This window comes from Felis catus, chromosome B1, assembly GCF_018350175.1.
Source record: "Felis catus isolate Fca126 chromosome B1, F.catus_Fca126_mat1.0, whole genome shotgun sequence".
Classification (NCBI taxonomy): Eukaryota; Metazoa; Chordata; class Mammalia; order Carnivora; family Felidae; genus Felis; species Felis catus.
In genome coordinates, this window is record NC_058371.1 from 32,594,719 (window position 1) to 32,618,053 (window position 23,335).

The 23,335-nt window shown below is 37.7% G+C and overlaps 1 protein-coding gene across 1 annotated transcript in view; it reads left to right on the top strand.

Moving 5' to 3' along the window:
* The window catches only part of KCTD9 (potassium channel tetramerization domain containing 9), a 37,842-nt gene that overhangs the window by 3,751 nt on the left and 10,756 nt on the right, over window positions 1-23,335 (top strand). Inside the window, exons 2-9 of the mRNA XM_003984680.6 lie at window positions 8,609-8,730; window positions 11,294-11,337; window positions 14,820-14,916; window positions 15,565-15,623; window positions 15,828-15,956; window positions 20,294-20,361; window positions 20,448-20,543; window positions 21,470-21,619. Of these exons, the coding sequence (XP_003984729.1) occupies window positions 8,609-8,730; window positions 11,294-11,337; window positions 14,820-14,916; window positions 15,565-15,623; window positions 15,828-15,956; window positions 20,294-20,361; window positions 20,448-20,543; window positions 21,470-21,619 (765 nt within the window). The remainder of the gene's footprint in view (window positions 1-8,608; window positions 8,731-11,293; window positions 11,338-14,819; window positions 14,917-15,564; window positions 15,624-15,827; window positions 15,957-20,293; window positions 20,362-20,447; window positions 20,544-21,469; window positions 21,620-23,335) is intronic.

Genomic DNA, 23,335 nt, shown 5'->3' on the forward strand with positions numbered 1-23,335 from the left:
AAATACTTCCCAACATACGAAGACAATTTCAGATGTTTTTCTTTTCCTTCTTCCTTCCTTGTTTGTTTTCATTGTTTCAAGTCAATTTTATATTTGCAGGGTTTCATTCAATTTAATGATAGCTAGGGGATTTTTCCTGGCCGACTCCATACTCTATGTTGATTAAAAAATCCTCATTTGGGAAATCATATTTTTTCTGCGTGTGGCATAAACTTTATAAAATAAGTAAATAAACATATAAATGTTTGAGCACATACCCAAAACTGTTTTACTGATGGGGTACATAGTCAAAAACATTTGAAGGCCATGATTCTAAAAAATTGGGATCTTTAAATTTTAGGGTTTTTTTTCAATTGCTCCAAAAGAATCAGTTGTGCTTGAACCCTTTCCTCCTTTCTCCATATGCCTCAGAATTTCCATTTTTCTCTTTTTAATATTCCCTGCAAATAGTTGGCATAAGGAATTCGAAATGAGGGCCCAAACACCTGAATGTAGTGAATGGCTTTGGAGCAACCTGGTGTCAGTTCAAAATTACTGTACATTTTGAACAGAAGTTGCTTATTTAAACTTCAGAATATTCAGTACTGGGCTGTGCAAGTTGTAAACCTTTTGTATACCTTATTCATTCATTCAGCCAACACTTCCTGAGTACCGTCTTCTATGAGAAACCATGTCAGTTCACTGCAGACATAGTGGGATATGAAATAGATCTTCTGTACTGATGTTTACAGTCCTGGCCCAGGACGTAATTCTTTTCCTTCTGGCTTCGATATTAGGTCACAAATGTGTTGTTGGTGTTGAGAATCCAAATTTGAATCCGTTATATTAAGCGGAAGAAAGATGAAATCTAAACATTGGTAACAACTTTGCTCTTCAATTTTAAACATTTAAAAAACGTACTTGATACACATAAAGAATATCGATAATGCATAAAAAGTAAGAGGAAAATAATAAATAGGGTAAACCTCCCACACAACCCAGGAAAAAGCATATTACCAAAACTTAATTACTTGTCCACTGTTGTATCCCCTTGCTTCTCCAATTTCATGGGTGTGTATTTCTCTTAAATTTCTTATTTCTTAATTTCTTAAATTTCTTAAATTTCATATTTCTTAAATTTTTTTTTTAATGTTTATTCATTTTTGAGACCCAGAGACAGAGCGCGAGTGGGGGAGGGGCAGAGAGAAGGAGACAATCTGAAGCAGGCTCCAGAGCCTGACGCCAGGCTCGAACTCACGAACTGCAAGATCATGACCTGACTTAACGGACGGAGCCATTCAGGCACCCCTGCTGTGTTTCTTTAATAGTTGAGCCGTGTATGTCTGAGTAACTAAACTATATTTTGTTTTGTCATTTTGACACATATCCTACAATGATATATGTAATCTTTTTGGATTTACGATATTTCTAAGATTACAACCTTAACATTCCACATAGTTATAGTTTAGTTATTTTCACTGCTTTGTAATAGTCCATTATATACAAATAACTATCACATTTTATCCATTCTCCTGTCACTGGGCCTTTGGGTTGTTTATTTCTTTACATTTTGCTATTAAATTGACAGTGCTACGATGAATGTTCCTGTACGTATATCCCGGTGAACACATGCAAGCATTTTTCTAGGGCAGTGGTTTGCAAACTTTAGCATGCATTGGGATTAGCTGGATGAACTGAGAAACCACATCGCTGGGCCTTCAGATTCAGTAGACCTGGGATGGGGCTGGAATTTGCATGTGTAACATATTTCCAGTCTAGGGATGGCACTTTTGAGAAACACTGCTCTAGTGGATATATATATATAAGTTGTAATAACAGTTGACCCTTGAACTACATGGACTTGAACTGTACAAGTCCACTCATATGTATATATAAGTACACTGTATATAGTACTGTGAATGTGGGGTGCCTAGGTTGTTCGGTCATTTGAGGGTCCACCTTCGGCTCAGGTCATGATCTAATGGTTTGTGAGTTCGAATCCTGTGTCAGGCTCTGTGCTGACAGCTCAGAGCCTGAAGCCTGCCTTGGATTCTGTGTCTCCCTCTCTCTCTGCTCCTCCCCTGCTCTCTCTCTGTCTCTCTCTCTCTCTTTCAAAAATAAATAAACATTAGGGGCGCCTGGGTGGCTCAGTCGGTTAAGTGTCCGACTTCAGCTCAGGTCGTGATCTCGTGGTTCACTAGTTCAAGCCCCGCGTCGGGCTCTGTGCTGACGGCTCAGAGCCTGGAGCCTGCTTCCGATTCTGTGTCTCCCTCTCTCTCTGACCCTCCCCCCATTCATGCTCTGTCTCTCTCTGTCTCAAAAGTAAATAAACATTAAAAAATAAATAAACATTAAAAATAATTTTAAAAATACAGTACTGTGAATGTATATTCCTTATGATTTTTTCTTTATTTTTTGAGAGAGAGAACACGTTGGCAGGTGGGAAGGATAGAGAGAGAGGGAAAAAGAGAGAGGAAGGGAGAGAGAGAAAGAGAATCTTAAAGTAGGCCCCACACCCAGAGTGAGCCCAACTCGGGGCTCCATCTCACAACTGTAAAGTCATGGTCTTGTGGTTCATGAGTTTGAGCCCCGCATCAGGCTCTGTACTGACAGCTCAGTGCCTGGAGCCTGCTTTGGATTCTGTGTCTCCCTCTCTCTCTGCTCCTCCCCCCTCCCTCAAAAATAAACAAGTATTATGCCCTATATGCTATCTAATTTGGATGTAAGTTAAAAAAATGAAATTATGGGGCACCTGGGTGGCTCAGTCAGTTAAGCATCCGACTTTGACTTAGGTCATGATCTCGCAGTTTGTGAGCTTGAGCCCCACATCAGGTTCTGTGCTGACAGCTCAGAGCCTGGAGCCTGTTTTGAATTCTGTGTCTCCTCCTGTCTCTGTCCCTCCCCTGCTCATGCTCTGTTTCTCTCTGTCTCTCAATAATAAATAAACGTTAAAAGAATTTTTTTAATCAAATTAAAAAATACAAAATAAAGTATTAAAAATAAACAAACATTTAAAAATATAAAAGACACTTAACTGACTGAGCCACCCAGGCACTCCTTCCTTACGATCTTTTTAACATTTTCTTTTCTCTAGCACACTTCCTTATAACGGTAGAGTATATAACATAACGTATAAAATATGTATTAATTGACTTTATGTTCTTGGTAAGGCTTCCATTCATCAGTGGGCTATGAATAAAGTGGAGAGTCGAGAGCATTATGTGGATTTTAGAGTACACGGGAGAGGGAGTTGGTGCCCCTAAACCCTGCATTGTTCAAAGGTCAACTGTATTTGGTGCTAGTGTATGTGAATGTTTAATTATTCCAAAGGCCAAATTGTTTTCCAGAAGTATTGCAGTATTTTAACATTTGCCTTCTTGACCTAGAGTTAGTTATGTCATCCTTTTTAGCAACAAAATAAGCCAAAAATCTGTGGAATTTAAGAAACAAAACATGAATAAAGGGGGGGGGAGGCAAACCCAAAAACAGACCCTTAACTCTTAGAAAAGTGATGGTTACCAGAAGGGGGGGGGGTTAAATAGATGATGGGGATTAAGGAGTGCACTTGAGATGAGCACCAGGTGTTGTATGAAAGTGCTGAATCACTACATTGTACACCTGAAACTAATATTAAACTATGTTAACTGGAATTTAAATAAAAACTTAAGAGAAAAATCAATTTTAAATGTTTTCAACTAAAAGTGTAGGTAGAGTAAATTGGATTCCGTGTTTAGTAATTGTGATCGGTAGTTTGATTGGGTAAATGAGCCTGCATAAATTCAATAAATATTTATTGATAGTGTATTAGGTGATAGTATGGGCATGTAAGAAAAAACACTTTAAGTACATGTGCAGGTTTTAATTTTTACATTTGAGAAACATAGGTTGCAATTTGAAAATGGCGTTTAAAGGCAAATGAAAACTCCCCAAATTGAAATGTCCTCCTAGGTACAGAATGACATTTACTTTCCCAATGGGTAGATGGCTTTCACTTGTCCTTTAGACAGGATTAAGTTCAGCAGTATAATATAGTGGTCATAAACTTGACTGCATGTGCTTCTCAATTTACTTCATAGAATGTTTCCATTCTTAGTGCCTAGTTTACTAAAGTGGATAATCACAGTGATAGGGACCCTCGGGGCCCACACTGGGGAGTACGCATAAAGGAAACAGCCATTCTTAGTACAATCATTTTAGAACTCCTCGGCCCCCTGAGGACAAAAGTAAGCTCAATATAAAACAATCAGTTCATATCCATGACATATAAGATGTCCATTGCTGCTTTTTCCCAACCAGGTTGTTACATGAAGAAAGGTACGTGTGCCAGTCTATTAGAAACTTTCTTACCAACTTAAAATCTTTTCCAAATTTATCACATTTTTATGTTGGTATAGATCTTTTTAAATCTGATATTATGGTTGGTTTATAAGACAGATGTTGAATATTATGTTTGCAATCTAATTCTAATCTTATTTGTTAGGAAGCTCGAGGGAGTAAAGCTAAAGTGATCTAGTTAAAAACAAATGCCAAAAATGCCCTTCCAATGAAAAACAAGTATGGTGGCCCAACTTACTGGCAGTTTTCAAATTTACAAAACTGTAAGATTTTCCGCAATCATTTCACTACTATTTTCTCTAATGGATGGCCCTTTAGTTATTTCATGTAAAGTGTCAGCTGCTAGAATAATTTTTATTTGTAAAATTAGAACGTAGAGCAATGGAGATCTTACAACTTTTTTCTACTTATTGCATAAATCATACAAATTCATTGTAACAAATCTGGGAAACAAAAACACATAAGAAAATAAGTCAACCATCATGCTATTACCCAAAGATAGACACTTTCAGTAGTTTTACGACTATCACTTTAGAATTGCATTTTAACTGTGTATTTTGTTTTTCAACTTAAGAATGTCATTGGAAAGAAGTTAAATAAAAATAACTGACTCATACAAAAAAGATGTGTCCTAGTTCCACACTCTGAAAGCAATGAAAATTTCATCTAACATTCAAGACATACTTGTCACAGGCTTATTATAAACCCGTTAAAGTAACATTTAATTAACTAGAGCCTTCTTTTTAAACCAGCTGTGGTTGTTTTCTGGATGTCACGACTAAGAAAGTACTCAGGGACGTACTCAAGTGCTGCTCATCAGAATTGCCAGGGGTTAACATTTTATCCATATTCACAGAATGAGTAACGATTTTTTACAGATTAAAACTTTCTCATTCAACCTGTACAGCCTAGATAGAAAGTTGGATTGGAAAATATTTGGTGAGATGTTAAATTGCATTTGATACTGTGTCATTAGGGCTGACTTAAGTGAAAATAAAATGAAATTTAACTCAATTTTTACTTAGAATGTGTTCCTTAGTAGTTTTACAACCTACAAAGAAACATCTGTTATGCTTTGATTGCCCTGAGAATTGCCAGGTTGTATGTGTAGGGTTTTTGTTTGATTTTGGTTTTGTTTTGTTTTTTGTTGTTGATGGTTTTTGGTGGTGTTTTGTTTTGTTTTTGTCTTATAAGTAAATTTGACATCCGTGGGGAAGAAAGAGAAGATGGCAACTACTCAACCCCTCATATAGATCTGCAAACAGGTTTTGAGTTGGACATTATCACTTTGTAACTGTGAGCTGCTGGGTCTTAGTCAAGACTAACAGTTAAAATAGATGTTTCTTTGTTTGTCATTTTGTTCTGCTCTTTGAAACAGGACTGTCCAGTAGAACTTTCTGAGCCGGTGAAATATGGCTAGTGTAACAGATGAACTCAGTTTTAATCTTTTATTAATTTTAATACATTTAAAATCTAAATGGCTTCTTTTAGCTAGTGGCTTCCAAATTGGACAACATGGCTTTAGAACATGGCGGGTGACCTTTATTTTTATTAGGAAACAAGTGACCTATGGAAAGAATCAAGTCAATCATATGGACATAGAAAATAATTTAATTTGATGTAGTTTTGAAAAATAAGTCATATAAATGTTATTTTCTAGGGACGCCTGGGTGGCTCAGTCGGTTAAGCCTCTGACTCTTGATTTCCACTCAGGTCGTGGGATCAAGCCCCACATCAGGCTCTGTGCTAGGCTGGGCATGAAGCCTGCTTGCAATTCTCTCTCTCTCTCGCTCTCTCTCTGTCTCTCTCTCTGCCCCTCCCACCCCTTGCATGCACTCACTCTCTCTTAAACTTTTAAAAAGATGTTATGTTCTAATATTTAAATGCAGGAGCATAACACAGATACATTAAATTTTCATCCATTTTATGATATGGCCGGTTGAGTGAGAGAAATGAAAAATGCTGGGGAAGAAAGTTGATGTTCTGGCAAGGAGAGGATACCATCAGGCCAACTAAAGCCATGTAAAAATATATAAGAAGCAAAGATCAGTTAGAAAATTATTAATATGATAGCAACTATGACAAGAGTGCTGATGATGTTGGAAAGGATTTTCTTACCTTCCTCTGGCAATTTCCAGACTGTAAAAATTGATTTGCATTTGCTTTGGTCACTCTGTTGTGTTTTTACCTTTGTTGATTCTTTTGTTTTCTCTCCACGCTCTCTCCCTTAGCAGGAGCAGGTATACTACATAATGCTTTATGTATTCTTTCTTACTTTTCTCCCAGGAACATGTATCTGCACTAACAGAATTCCAGGCTCTTACAGAGGTGAAAAATGGTAGGAAGTATAGGAGCCATATTTTATTCAGATTTCAATTATTTATGGCATGTCTGCAGTGTCGGGACACCGTGCCAAGTGCTTTGCATCATTTTTTTTTTTCCATGGCAAGATATACATGACGAGATCGGGCGTGTTCAGGGTGGTATGGCCTTAGACATGGCAACATATACATGACAAAAGTTGCCATCTTAGCCATTTTTTAAGCACACAATTCATTGGCATTGAGTACATTCACAGTGTAACCTCACCACTACTTCCAAAACCTTATCAAACCAAATAGAGACTACCCATTGGGGCGCTTGGGTGGCTCAGTCGGTTAAGCATCAGACTTTGGCTCAGGTCATAATCTCACGGTTTCTGAGTTCAAGCCCCACGTCAGGTCCTGCACTGACAGTGAGGAGCCTACTTGGGATTCTGTCTCTTTCCCTCTGTCTCTCCCCTTCAACCCGCCCCCCGCCCCTTTCTCTCTCAAAATAAACTTAAATTTTTTTAAAAAAGAAAGAAACTAGCCATTAAGCAGTAGCTTTCCAAACCAAGCCTCCACTCTGCTAATCTTTGTTGTACTGCCTGCCTCTATGAATTTGCCTATAAGTATGTCATAATTGGGATCACATAATATTTGCCCTTTTTTGTCTGGCTTATTTTACTTAGCATGTGGTTTTAAGATCCATCTATGCTGTAGCATGTATGAGAATTTCATTCCTTCTAATAACACTGAGTAGTATTCCATTATATGTATATACCACATTTTGTTTATCCACCCATCCGTTTAAGGACACTTGGATTGTGTATATCTTTTAATCCACCCTCTTCCCTATAAATTATGCTTGCCTACAACCCTTCCCTAGAATTCCCCAGCTAACAATACTTCTCTGTCCTTTTATCCTTACGATCCAAGAGAAAACAGTTGGAATCTGTCATGAAAGATTGCACACTCCTATATTAGCCAACCATTCCCTCTATGCCCTGCTATTCATTTTATTTATTTAACTAAAAATTCAACATCTACTGAACTCCAGTCACTGGTAAACAAAGGATCAGCCTTGTTTCTTATTTCACATGGCACCTTTATCCAATATCCTGTGGGAAGTTGATTGGCTGTTCATTCTTCATGTTCAACCCCTCGTCTACATTTCATTCATAATTTTCAGAGATCCTGACTGATAATGGCACAACTGTACAACTCAGCCACTGGGAACCCATAGTTAAAATTATATTGGAGCAAAAACAAACAAACAACTTACTACATGGAGAGATTCTCAGCCCCCATCTAAGTATTTGCATTGCTTATACATATATCAGACTGTGCCTAATGTAAAGCTGGAGAGATCAATTCACTGTAACCCAGCTGTTTGCTGTATTTAGAATGTTAGCTAAAATCTGGCTTTTATAACATTAGTAGTTATTGAAGAACGAAGTAAATGAAGTGGGAAGTTGTTACCTTCCGTATGGTGATTGGTGTAATAAATGTTATAAACAGTATATCATTCCTATTTTTAAAATAAACATTCCTATAACAAAGGAATAACATGAAAGCAACATTATAAAGACTTCATACGTCTCAGGCACTTTGCTAAGCAGGTACGACGCATTAACTCATTTCATCCTCGTGACCTGATTGTAGGTGAGACTTTTATTTATTTCTGATTAAAGCAACAGAAGCATAGAGAGATTGATTTGTCTCAAGTTGACAGCTAGGAAATGTCAGAGCCACATTCAGCTTTGGGTCTGTCTTCAGAACTGGAGCACTATGTAACGTACGTAAGATTGTAGATTTTTTCAGGCAGAGATGATTTCTTACACTCTAGTTTTGGATTTCAGCAATATTAGAAGTTAATAATCTCTCAAAATCTCCTTTTATTTGAAGTTTGATTTTTTAGTCGTGTTTCTAGTATGGTAGCTTCTAATTTGTAAGTAACGCAATTTATTACATTTAATCTTGTGTGTTCACAGGTGGTTGCTGTGTATGGAACTTTATCTGATTTGCTTTCTGTGGCCAGCAGTAAACTCGGCATAAAAGCTACCAGTGTGTATAATGGGAAAGGTGGACTGATTGATGATATTGCTTTGATCAGGTAACCTTCACTTTTTATAAGCTCTCTACAGTGTTCCCTCAGTGTCTTGGTGGTCTGCTGGTTCCCTTAAGAAGACAGAATCTTGGCAAATGATTGCCTCAAATTTGCTCTTTGGAATTTAAATAATATGGGCTTACAGCATAAGATACAAAGCCCTCTATTCCAATATTCTGACAGTCTTTCTGCAAAGTTCATATATGGCTATAAGGAATTTTTTCTTCATGTTATTAGAGATGGATCTAATAAGGCCTACAATTCAGGGGGGTCAGGATTTATTTTTGTTTTACAAAATTGACGTATGTACATTAACTCATGATTTGATCGCCTCCGAACGTGTGTGTTTTTGTAAGATAAACTTAAAATATTGATTCTTCTCTACTTGTTGTAAAACTAGTCCTCACAAAGAAGCAGGCCAATTTGCAAAATGGCCAATTTACACAAAACCAGTTCACCAAAAATCATTTGGAAGATGACCCGATTTGCCAAGTTTTTTCCAAGTGTTAATTTCACCACATCTTTTCTGCCTCTTTTCCCCACTGGCTTATCATTTGGGTTTGGCTAATATCTTTTTGGCATGTTTCAGAATTCAGATGCCTAGAACTTCTGGAACTTCAGTCTCAGAAGACATGCATTTTTTAATGTTAGAAATCTGATCCCTCGAATTTTATATGCTACTACTTGTTATTCAGTTCGTTTCCTAGAATATTTTGAATTTTATAAACCTTATCAAGAGCTACTTTGGGGGTACCTGGGTGGCTCAGTTGGTTAAGTGACAGACTCTTGATTTTGGCTCAGGTCATGATCTCACGGTTTCATGGGCTCAAGCCCTGAGTTGGTCTCTGAGCTGACAGCTCAAAGCCTGCTTGGGATTCTCTCTCTCCTTCTGTCTCAAAATAAAGACCTACTTTGGAAAAAACCTGCTAGATAAGAGAGAACTTTAAGTAGAGTGAACTCACCAGTGATCTGCCACAATAGTGGTTTTGTGTTTGTTGGGTTTTGTTCTTGTTTTTTAAATATCCTAGGCAGATTTATCTCTTTAGAACAAATGTTAGTTCACCTCATTCCATCCTCACAGGATCATAGAATTTTGAAGCAAGAAGAGGCATAAGAAGGAAGATAGGAATGGAACACGAAGTACTGACTCAATGCCACTTACGTTCTATTGACTCTTCTCAAATTACTTCATTTAATTGGCAAAGAAAAAACATGGGGTTTTTTAAAGTGATGGTACGAAGATAATGATGTGTGCTAAATTACAACAGTATACAAAGTTTAGTTTTCATTTAAACTCAGGTCAGAATGACATTTCAATATAATACACTGCCTTTGAAGGTAATCACCTCTAATCTCTTCATTTTATGAATGAGGAAACTAAACATCTGAGAACTTCCACGTCTTACTCAGGTCATACGGTTTAGTAGTTGATTTTTGTTAGTGAGAAGAAAACAAATTTTCATACTAGTCTGAAGAGTTAACTGGCATGGTGATGGAGCAGAAAAAAAGCACAGACTGAATTAGCTTTAAAATCCAAATCAGTGAGAATGTCTTAGTTTTTCAGCATCTGTGTCCCAGCTTCTTTCGGTTTCAGTGGATAATTGCGTCTCATTGTTGAATGATTTACATCAACCGAAGTTTCTCCTTAACACAGACTCTGCTTCTAGGAAACATTCAATATATTCTTATGATGTCTTATAGGAAATAAAAAATTTCTACACCATTGAGACCGGGACTGAAGCCTTGTAAAATATCTACCTGATTAAGAATTCGTGGCTCACAGTGCAATCTCTGATCATTTATTTACACTAATGCTGAGATATGTTGAGGCAGGGGAGGAGATACATGCTGATAATCTAGAATTTTGGACTGTGTGCAATTGTCTTACATTCAGGGGGCTGGTGGGTGAGTTTTTATAGCAGAGTTATACTTGCAATTATATTCTTCCTAAATGTTACGTGAAAATGTCTTTTCATTTTGAAAGCACAGAGCAGCTGATGATTTCGAAGAAAACTCCAATAATTTTTTTAGGGTTACAGAATTAAAGTAAAAAAAAGAAGAGTTGGCCTATGGCTTTAATCGTACCAGATAAGAAAGCTGAATTCACAAAAGTTGCAAAGTGGGTTTTGGTCTTTTTGTGGTTTTTTTTTTGCATTTCATTTTACGTTATTTTTGAGAGTGCGTGCACACTCGTGCACAAGTGTGGGGGAGGGGCAGAGGGAGAGAGAAAGAGAATGTTAAGTAGGCTCCACACTCAGCTTGATCCCACAACCACGGTATCTTGACCTTAGCTGAAATCAAGAGTCGGATGCTCAGCCAACTGCTACCCAGGCACCCCAGTTTTTTCCATTTTAAAAGTTCTTCCATGTGTGGGATCTTATGTGAATTTAAATCCAAAGATAGTTCAAAAGTTAAGCAAAGCACTGGAAACTTATTCAACTTCTTTGCAATAGAGATTAATAGCAAAACCTGCCTTCTACATAATTCTAAGGTATAGTTCCTCTAATCAATTGATAATTAAGGTGATTTCTGGATTTTGATGGTGGTTTTTAAATTTTGCTTTCCTCAGGGATGATGATGTTTTGTTTGTGTGTGAAGGAGAACCATTTATTGGTAAGTGACTTCCTTAAAAGCCAATTTTGTCTGCCCAAATGGAAAAGACGAAATGGCAAATATTTTATATGTACTTCCCAAGCCTAATATTAAAAAGGATCTTGTGGCAGTATTCAGATCTCCATACCTTTTTTGATTCTAAATTGGGTGTCTGTGTTGAACTAAATTTTTAATTTGAATTATGTTGTCATATTTTAGTGTGGATACCTCATCCTTTCCATGCCTTTAAAATGCTCTGAAAGTGCACAGACTCATCAAATATGACTCATCAAATAAGGTAGTTTCAATTTTAGAAACTACAACTTTTGTTTTGAAATTGTCTCTTTGGCAATGTCGAAATTTCTGGGTTATGTTACAGATTTTTGCGCATGTATTGCTTGTATTAGTGTTTGATAATCATTCGCCAGTGGTCAAATCAAATGGGTCACAAATGACTTGGTATCAGCATACACACATGGACACATATTTCGAAGAAAGTCGTGCATCTCAAAAGAAAGAGCCTAAGGCTTAGATAGCTTAACTGTTCTTTGAGTGTTTGATATATTCAGTTCCGTACAGTCTGGTCCTGAATATTTAATAATTTGTTTAAGCCATCACGGTACTTGTATTTGGTGAATAGAGGTAGTTCTCAGGATCAGCACACCAGCAGCTGCCAACTTAGAAGTAAGTACATGCTTTTCTGTCTCTACCGTAAAACAGTGCGCACAGAGTTTTCCACACGTCTGATCCATTAGCTTAACAGAGTGGTTAGCAGGCAGTGGTCACTTAATTGGTTCATTGCACACATACAAACGAAACAAAAAGTAATCAATTTGTGTTTTTGTTTTATTCTTATGAACTCTTGGGTTTAAAAATATTTGATATGTTCTCATGCTCTGTGTTTATTGCTGCCTGGAGTATTTTACATGTGGCTGATGGAAGTCTCTTCAACCCCTTTCAATACAGCTCCGTTGGTCTTTAGAACTTCCTTCCTGTCTGGAATAACAGGGTGTACAGCTTATCCTTCCGTTGCAGACCCAGATCAATATTTTTTCCAAGAAGCCTAGGTTTCTTTTAGTAGGAAATGTCATTTCAAAATACAGTCTGGGTGCCAGACAGACTCACTTTTACTGGGTTTATCATTTTTACCAGGCTTTTTGATGGACAGAGTTAGAAATACATAGCTAGCTAGAGACAAAATGTATATGTAATATATATTATATGATCTAAAGTTTTATATGCTATATAAAAAGGAGAGAGTTCATGAGTTCATACTCATACTTTGGTTTGTAATCGGGATTTTAAGGTTTTTATTTAACTTTCTCTGTCTTACACCTGTGTCTCCTTTCTTTCGTTGGTTTTCAGGGACCTAGGGAATGATAGAATTATGTCACATAAGCACTCATTTACTTCATCCCACACAAAACACACAGAAAATTGTCAGTAACAGTTCCAATACTTTCAGTACCAATATGATTACTAAAGACAGTTAAACGTTTTTTGCATATGCTCATTCCTTTCTTCCCTTACTTAAAAAATTGCATAGCCATTGCATAGCCATTATATACTATACCCTCTCTCTTAAAACTGTCACTTAGCTTTACTCCTAAGTGTATTGGATGCTTACCTCCAGTCCTTATGTTGATGCCTCCAGTGCTCATCTGAAACTTGTTCTTTAGTAGATTGTTTACTGAGAACTTCTGAGACGAACAATGTTCTCTGACATCTCACAAGTTAATAACAATTTGTGGCTTCTATACTTGAAAATCAGTTTGGCTGGTTATGTCAAAGATGATGTGTCAAAACTGAACAAATTGCAAACTTTAACGGTGTGTATTTTATTGTATATCAGTTATACCTCAAGGTGCCTAAAAAATCCTTGGTTCACATTTTCTTTCTTTAAATATCTTAACTATGTTACTCTTACTCTGACATAAGATGTTGGTGTCCAAAACATCTGATCTTTCGTAATGATTATTTTTCCTAAGCCACTCCAAGGATTATTCTCTTTCTTTAAAAAGTAATTTTAGTAAACTCTTTAGTAAACTCTTTCTGGGTGTTCTGGGTTGATTTTGTGTGGTATGTGGTGATCCTGTCAATAGGTACTTTCAAATGTTCTTTTAATTTCAAGACAGTTTTCCTGAACTTTAAATTAGGCGTTTATTTTGTCCCTGTGCTTTGATTTTCTTATTTCAGAACTCCTATTGTATGCATGTGGGATCTTCTGTGCTTGTGTTCTGTATTGGGAATCTTCTCTTAAATCCTTTTTATCTCTTTCTTCATTTCTTATTGATTTTTAAAGCTTTCCTCTTTTTCAGCTTTTATTTCCCTTAAGGTTTTGTCTGTTTATTCTCTCTTGGGTTTCTTCTCGTTTGATCTTCATCTCTGAATTGTTTTTTGTTCGTTTCTTTAGAGAGAGAGCACACACAAGCGGGGAAGGGGCAGAAGGAGAGGGAGAGAGAATCTTAAGCAGGCTCCACGCCCAGCGTGGAGCGTGACGTGGGGCTCGATCTCGTGACGTGGGGCTCGATCTCATGACCGTGAGATCATGACCTGAACCAAAATCAAGACATGGACGCTTAACCACCTGAGCCACCAGGCACCCTGAATTGGTTTTTCATTATAGCTCTAATTCTCCCCTGAGTTCTTTCACCTCAATTCTGAGTTATATTGTTCTTTCATGTTTTGTATTACTTAACTTCTTCAGCATGTTTGGAATATTAGATTATAGTTTTTATCTATTTTGTGGGCATTTCTTTCTGGCACATTTTCATTGTCTAGAGATGTAATTCCTTTAAAATTTTTGTATGGGATTTTCTGTTGCTCATTTAACATAAAAGTTGTTTCCCCTTAACTTGAGAAAGGTGGGCTGACTCAGGAAAGATTTTCTAATTTCATGGCTCTAGAGTTCCCTTTTCTATTGTTTTTGTGAAGTATTGAAATGTATGGCAGTCACCTTCTGATACATTCTGGTTCTGCTAGACCTTTCTGCCTTTTATCTGGCCTCCTTTTTCTTGGGTCGCTGTTGTTTTTGTTCTGTTCAACTGGATTCTTTTTCCAACATCTTATCCTTGGCATTGGGCTTTGTCCTAGAAGGGATTTTTGGTTGGTGGGTTTCGAGAGTTCATCTCCAGCCTGCTCAGTTCTCACTGCAAATGCCTGCATCCATTTCCACATCCAGATACGCCTTCCACTTTGAGTATGGTGTTCTCAGATCGACTTACTGAGCTTTGAAAGGAGTATGGATTACTTGGGAATTCTTCGGTTCATCACATACCCTGTTGTTTCTCGCAGCTTCTTCCTTCAAAGATGCCAGTACCACATTGCTCTTCTACCTTTCAGTGTTGGTGGGAATACCTTATCACCTACTTTTGTCTTAAATGCTGTCGGTGGGTCTCTGGTAGCTCTGGTATGCTTTTATGTGTGTTTTTAGTGTAAAAAAAATGATGCTGTGGCCATCTTCCCCAGTTCCCCAATCTTAACTTTTTTATTGTAATTTCTAGATCCTCAGACAGATTCTAAACTACCTGAAGGGTTGTCAGGATCTCACACAGACTGGCTAACGTTAAACGTCGGAGGGCGTTACTTTACAACTACACGGTAGGTGCATGTGAATCTGTGCACGTGTGGTGTGTTGGACCGGGGCGGGGGGGCGCTACGTAGTGTTTGTTCTTTCCTGCAATTTTGCTGATTTCCTTAGAAGACACTCCATTGCTGCTTAAAGTACTCTGTGATCTTAAACATTTTTTAGAAAGTTTTTTCAAGAGTAGAAAAATGATTCCCAAGTCATTCCAAAGAAAGCATGAAAGGCATGAACATGCTTTTTAGATAGCAAATATTTCAGGCTTTTAGACCATGCTCTTTAGATGTCAGGTAATACGCATGCAACACAAGTAAAGATGAACAACATTGAAATCTGTAGCGACCTCAGCTGCTTAGATTAAAGGGATAAGAAACGTGTTAAGTTTAGGTCAGGAATATTGTGATATGATAGCTTGCTAGAAGGATAGATGAGTGTTTTAAGTTAAAGGAAACCAAAACAATATTTGAGTCAAAGGAAGTGCCAGATTAGAAGGGATTTTGATAAATGGCAACTTACTGCACGTTTTTGTTCCCCAGCATCACTCCTACCAGGTTATAGCATGCATCTTTTTGAAAGAGCAGCTGGGATCGAGTATACTCTTGACTTAAAATATGTTTGTTTATAAAGACAAATGGAGAAATCAATTTTTTTCCCTGAATTCTTAGGAGCACTTTAGTGAATAAAGAACCTGACAGTATGCTGGCCCACATGTTTAAGGACAAAGGTGAGTGCAACACATGGTTTTCACATTTTGTGTGATCTGTTTGTAGCTATACTGACCTAACTCTTGTCCTTCTGTGCTTTTTTAATGGTATCAATAATTTTTACAGGGGTAAAAACTTACTAGTATGTAATATAATTTTTCTTCATAAATTCCTAACTTTGTTTCTTGTTTATGGGGGTTTTCTTCGCTGAAATGGTGACACAGGTGTCTGGGGAAATAAGCAGGATCATAGAGGAGCTTTCTTAATTGACCGGAGTCCCGAATACTTTGAACCCATTTTGAACTACTTGCGTCACGGACAGCTCATTGTAAATGATGGCATTAATTTATTGGGTGAGTTTTTAGTATGATTCCTCACATTTTTGTAAGTTTAGGATATTTAATTTGTTTTCACTTGTTTAGTACTATAGTATATTTTCATAAAGTAGAAGTATATCTTTTCCACTTTTAAAACTAAATTATACGTGTATGAGTGTATATAGGTATAGAAACAGGCACAGATAGTCTTTGTGTCTATGGGTATATGTTTAGACAACCCATAAATTCTGATTTTAGATTCTAAATAGATTTAGATTTTATCACGAGGGACTCTAAAGGATTTTGTTGCTTTTAATTGAACTGGGACTGTGACTTGACTTCAAGTTTTGGGCCTTCCCATTATACTGAGATGTAGAGTCGTCAAAAGGGGAAATTCCACTTCAGAATCATAAGAATGGATTAGAAACTCAGTACTACGACTTACAACTCAGTTCCCCAAGCATAACTTGGGGAAAGTCTGAGTGTGCTTTGAAAACTGAGTATTAAGAATCTACTTGTCTCTGACTACATCACAGGATATTCACACCATGGAGATGATATAGACCAAAGCTCTTATAAAGCAGTAGATGCGTATTCAAAACTGATGGGCCTCGAAGTGGCTAAATTTGGTCTGACTTGGTGGAGAGCATGGTGATCTTGAGTGCGCATTCTCTGTCAGCTTCTACAGATTGTTGCCATGCGGGTGTGTGGACCTAGGGTGTCAGAGCCTTGACTTTTTAAAGAAAAGCTGGAAATCTAAAACTTTATGTGAAATCTTCTGATCTTGAAAATACTACCATCAGAATCAGCCTGGGCTGCGGGCAGCCCAGGGAGGAGCTAGCTTACAATCTCTGTAGAACAATAGATAACAGTAACTTTAATTATTGCTGTATTAAATTTTATACTGCCTTTAAGGCTTACCCATTGCAAAAAGTGACCTTATGTGACCCTTCATCTGGCTCCATACCTATTCATAACAAATTCTTGTTGCTTTTTTATTTATTTTTCACCTTCTACCAACTGTTGCTTAAAACCATGCATAACCTATTTTTTTTACCTTAGTCATTCTGCAGAAATTATCATTAGAAAAATAAACAATAGTACCCTCTCATACAATCCTTCGCTTTTCAGCAGCTAGATCACTCTGCTGCTTATACTCTAGTGGCCACTTTTTTCTCCTGGGGACATTTAAATCTCACTGAGGACATCCTATGGGCTCTTTGATGCTTCCCAGTTTCATTTTTCTCTATGCTATCACTGACTGCATTTCATATCCTCCCCTCCTAGGAAATAACGTCAGAAATATACATCCATGCTATCTCAGACTTCAGCGATACAGGCTATTGACAAGCTATGCTTGGCTCCTTTTTCAAGTCTCTTGCTCGAAAGGCTCTTATTTATGCAGTTGTTCAGCAAGCAGAGGTCTATACTGGATTCATTTTATAGAACATTACTTCTGATTAGTATAAAATCCATCCAAACTCAGCTACAAGTTGCCCCCAAGTAGTTATATGCTTTATAATCATTGACACTGATTTCTCTCCCCTCTGTTGACTTAAATGACCTTGTCTTGCTCTTCCTAATTTGTGCTTTCATCAGTGAATATATTTTTTGCTTACTTTCATTATTTCTTTTGTTTTCTGCCTTTAATGACCTTCAGTTTTTCCAGTGAATCATGTCTTCCTTTTCTGTTTGCATTTGTCTGCAAAATCTTCTTTTTCTGATTTAAATCATCGTTCCCTACCTCATTGCTAAATCTCACTTCAGGTATTCTCTAACTTGAGAACTTTTCTGGCATTTCAGTATTTATTTCCCTGAAGTTGACATAAATTTTCTGAACTCCCGTCTGATACGGTAAAAGGAGAATGGTCTTAAATGTCAGAAAACATACAATGTAATAATGATCATGGCGATCATTTATCGAGAACCTACAAGGTGCCAGGAATTATACCAGATAATATATATGCCTGTCTCTTTTAATACATCTGTCAGCTTTGTGAGTAAAGTAATAATACCCCCATTTCACAAATGTGAATGGGAACTTTAAGAGAAAGGGTAAGGGGTGCCTGGGTGGCGCAGTCGGTTGAGCGTCCAACTTCAGCCAGGTCACGATCTCGCGGTCCGTGAGTTCGAGCCCCGTGTCAGGCTCTGGGCTGATGGCTCAGAGCCTGGAGCCTGTTTCCGATTCTGTGTCTCCCTCTCTCTCTGCCCCTCCCCCGTTCATACTCTGTCTCTCTCTATCCCAAAAATAAATAAAAAACGTTGAAAAAAAAAATTAAAAAAAAAAAGAGAGAAAGGGTAAGTAGCTTCTCTAAGACCAAAAAGGTAGTAAGTGGCAGAGCTGGGATTCAAATCTGATTCTTCCTGGTGCTGATAGAAAATGTGCTAAATATTCCTTCCTTTTCTCAACTGTCCCCCGTAGATGCCTCTTGCATTTATAAGGCTTTTCCGGAAGTTTTTAAGGTTTGCTCCTGAACCTAGAGGTAGAAAAAAATCTTTACCGCATCCCTTGGCGGAAGTGGGAGGGGTAGGTTTCTGATTGACTCAGAAGATCTTGACACACCGAGAGCGAGGCCCACGAGAACCCTTTCTGTGGTGGGTTTCTACCAGGGACAGTTAGGATATGTGGCTGCCCCTTCGTGAGGGATTCAGAGAGGAAGCCACTCTGGGGTGGACCAGAAAGTGTTGTGCCAGAGCCACAGCCTAGGTAGTGTGCTGTTCGTCATATGACCTTTGTTTTGCGACTGGAATATCAGAGGTGGAATTGGGCCTTTCCTGAGGAGATCGTAATCTTCCCAGATAACTGCTGTGGTTTTCCATATCTACATACAGTTAGCCTGATTAGCTTGCAACTATTTCAAGGGAGAGATTATGTCTCTTATTTTCTTTGTAATTTCTGAGTCCTTAGTAATTTTTTTAGCAAGTAGACCCAGCTAACCGAATGACTGAGGTCATTTGAAGGAAAATGGATTCCAAATTTATTCCCAAATACTCTGATGGAGATGTTTAACAGATGTAAGAACATACAGATTACATAATAAGTCACCTAGAGAATGTGCAGATTTTTTTTTAACCAAGTTAAGGAAAGTGAATGATACAATCTCTTCTGTCATTTAGAAATCTTTTTTTAAGGGGCTCCTGGGTGGCTCAGTCGGTTGAGCGTCCGACTTCAGCTCAGGTCATGATCTCACGGCCCTCGTGGGCTCGAGCCCCACGTCGGACTCTGTGCTGACGGCTCAGACCCTGGAGCCTGCTTCGGATTCTGTCTCCCTCTCTCTCTCTCTGCCCCTCCCCCGCTCATGCTGTCTCTCTCTCTGTCTCTGAAAAACAAAACATTAAAAAAAAAATCTTTTTTTAAAAATTGATTCTCTTCTATGAGTGGTTTCTGAATCATTCTTTTGACTTTTATGTTGAAACTATTTAGTTTTATTCATTTCTACATTTTTCTGATTAAGTAAAAGATATTTGTGACAAACTTACTCAGATCTGCTCCATTGAAGAAGCCAGTGAAATGTTCGATTAGGTGAACTAATCACTTATTATTAGGTTCACAATCAAATCTGTAGCAATTATTTTAGGAACTTGAGATAGTAGGAGTTTTTGCTTGTAGCCTACTTAAAGTGATTTTGGGGGCACCTGGGTGGCTCAGTCGGTTGAGTGTCCATCTTCGGCTCAGGTCATGATCTCACGGCTCATAAGTTTGAGCCCCGTATCGGGCTCCGTGCTGACAGCTCAGAGCCTGGAGCCTGCTTCAGATTCTGTGTTTCCCTCTCTCTCTCTCTGCCCCTCTCCCACTCGTTCTCCCTCTCAAAAATAAATGCAAACACTTAAGAAAAATTTTTTAAGTGATTTTCAGAAAATTTTGAAATCTGGAAGGCTTTCATTCTAATTCATTAGTTTTCTATGTTTTTCTTTGGCTGAATGTAAACTATTTAGAAAAACTTTGTTTCACAAATATTTTTAAAATATTCTTTATGCATGTTCTTTTTTTAATTTTTTTAAGTTTTTTAATTTTTTTTTTAATGTTTATTTATTTTTGAGACAGAGAGAAACAGAGCATGAACAGGGGAGGGGCAGAGAGAGAGGGAGACACAGAATCTGAAACAGGCTCCAGGCTCTGAGCTGTCAGCCCAGAGCCGACACGGGGCTTGAACCCATGAACTGTGAGATCATGACCTGAGCCGAAGTCGGACGCTCAACCGACTGAGCCACCCAGGCGCCCCTCTTTATGCACGTTCTAAACATTAGTTACTTTTCTGATTGATAACCTACTTGTTGAATTTCACTTGTATTGTGAGGATTTAACAAATAATTCCATAAATATTAAAATGAATAGTTTTCTATTAAAAGTCAAATCGATTTTATTGTGATAGGTGTGTTGGAGGAAGCCAGATTTTTTGGTATTGACTCATTGATTGAACACCTGGAAGTGGCAATAAAGGTAAAGCTCTTTTTCATTAGCCAGTATTACATTTATTGTAGCTGTCTCCCAAAATGCTCCACTGATTTCTTAATATCTTTTTCAAGAATTCTCAACCACCAGAGGATCATTCGCCAATATCAAGAAAGGAATTTGTTCGATTTCTTCTAGCCACTCCAACCAAGTCAGAATTGCGTTGCCAGGTAATTAAAGCAGACTTTTACATAAGTTATTGGTGTCAGCAAAGCTGTAAGTAAAGTTTTACATTCTTCTAGGATTTTTTTTTTTTTTTTTGCCTTATGTTCCTATTTCATGCAAGATAGAATTTAATTATGGGTTATAACATTGATTTAATCCCAAAATGGTTAGCAAAAAAAGAGGTGTAATAGCATTTTTTATTATCTAATGTGCCTCACGTAGCAGTTTTTGAGTAGGGCATAGAAATTGCAGCTATTAAAATACAGAGTCAATTTTTTGTACAGTTGTTATGTATGGCCAGGCAGTGGCAGATACTTCTTATGTATTACAGCACTAAAGGTTTTAAAAACCACAATACTTACATTTTAAGAACACTACTACCTTGGGGTTGCCTGGGTAGCTCAGGCAGTTAAGTGTCCAGCTTCGGCTCAGGTCATGATTGTGCAGATCATGAGTTCAAGTCCCGCGTTGGGATCTGTGCTGACAGCTCGGAGTCTGGACTCTGCTTCGGATTCTATGTCTCCCTCTCTCTCTCTCTCTCTGTCCCTCCCCCGCTCACGCTCTGTCTCTCTCAAAAATAAATACTAAAAAAAAAAAATTAAACTACCTTGAATTATTGAATACTTATAAGACCTATATAAATAATACCTACAACATGTACATGGCCAACAAATCACTTCTTAGAAATTTCTGCACATACATGAGGTATACCCAGGCTGCATTCTAATATTACATTTAGAGTCTCTTTTACTAAGAACCCATTAAGGACACTCATGTTATATCTAAGTTCCATCTGATCATGTATTCTTGTAAACTCCAAATGACTGAACTGCCAATTGCGTCTAAAAAAACTTGATGGTTAGCTATAGTAATTAAATGTGATATAGCAGATGGTTTAAATTTTGTGACAATTTGTGTTTTTTAATTTTAGGGTTTAAACTTCAGTGGTGCTGATCTTTCCCGTTTGGACCTTCGATACATTAACTTCAAAATGGCCAATTTAAGCCGCTGCAATCTTGCACATGCTAATCTCTGCTGTGCAAATCTTGAACGAGCTGATCTCTCCGGATCAGTGCTTGACGTAAGAATCCTCTTTAGTTACAAGAGAAAATTAAATGTTTAGTCTGTTGAACAGTCTTAAAGAGCAGAAATGATCTCTTTCTCTTACTAGAGATTTTGCTTGAAAACGGATGATAAAACCCAAGACCCTGAAAGTGAAATGTGTCGGTTTTGCAACTTTGATATCCTTCAATAAGTGAGGATCTGAAAGAGTTAGCAACTAATAAGAAATTAAATCTGGAAATTAGATCTTGATCTCCTCAATATAGTATACTTTATCAGGACTTCTATTTTCAGTGAGATTAGTAGGGCAAAGCTGAAAAGGACTTTTGAAATCTTCTATTCAACTCTATTTCTGGAATGGGGAAAAAAAATTGCTCCAGAGGTATTTGGCAGAGATATTTTGAAATAAACATGAGGGGTGCCAGTCTGTGTAAGTTAGCATCTCCGTGGCTCTCCTCTCTTTATCTACATACGTGTGTGTGTGTGTGTGTGTGTGTGTGTGTGTGTGTGTGTGTTTACATATATGTATGTATATACACTTGACCTTTGCACCACGGGATTTAGGGGCACTGCTCTGTGCAGTTGAAAATCCGCATATAATTTTACTCCCCCAAAATGTCACTACTAACTGCTGTTGACCAGAAGCCTTACTGATAACATAAACAGTTGATTAACACATATTTTGTATGTTATATGTATTATATACTGTATTCTTACAATAAAGTAAGAGAAAAGAAAATGGGTAAGAAAATCATCAGGAAGAGAAGATACATTTACAGTCCTGAACTGTATTGATTTTTAAAAATCTACATATGGGGCGCCTGTATGGCTCAGTGAGTTAAGCATCTGACTCCATTTCTGCTCGGGTCATGAGCTCACAGTTGGCGAGATCAAATGCTGCATCAGGCTCTGTGCTGAGAGCACGGAACTGCTTGGGATTCTCTCTCTCTCTCTCTCTCTCTCTCTCTCTCTCTCTCTCTCTCTCTGCCCCTCCCCTACTCACCCGCGCACATGCTTTCTCTCAATAAGTAAATAAACTTTAAAAACATAAAAATAAAGTATCCACATATAAGTGGACCCATGCAGTTCAAACCCATGTTGTTCAAGGGTCAAATGTGTATGTATGTGTATAGGTGTATGTGTGTCTGTACATATGTATATGCATGTGTGTATGTGTGTCTGTACATATGTATATGCATGTGTTTCTCTAAAAATTACCTACGTTAATTTGGGGTTAGAGGATACATGCAGAACCAGCAGTGAAATGTACTCACTTCTAACAACTTCAGGTTCCTTAATACCAAGGCCCATGTCTATATGTCTTTTGAATTAACAACACCTAATATAGTACATTGCTTTAAGTAGTCATTGAATAGATGGTTATTGAATTTTATAATTTTAGTTGTATTCCTTACTTGCAACCTATTTTTCCATGAAGTTTATAATAGCAGATCTATAACAAAATCTGTCAATATACATTTCCATTATTTTCACTCTTCTTGTTCCATCTTATGAGGAAGGACCACATTGCTAGCAAAATGAGTGAAAGAGTGACAGCACAAAGAAAAAAGTTTGAAGGACCTAGTCTTATTATTTTTTAATGTTTGCTTATTTTGAGAGAGAGAGAGAGAGAGAGAGAGAGAGCGTGTGTATGCACGCACGGGGGAGAGGCAGAGAGAGAATCTTAAGCAGGCTCCATGCCCAGCAGACATGGGGCTTGATCTCATGATTGTCA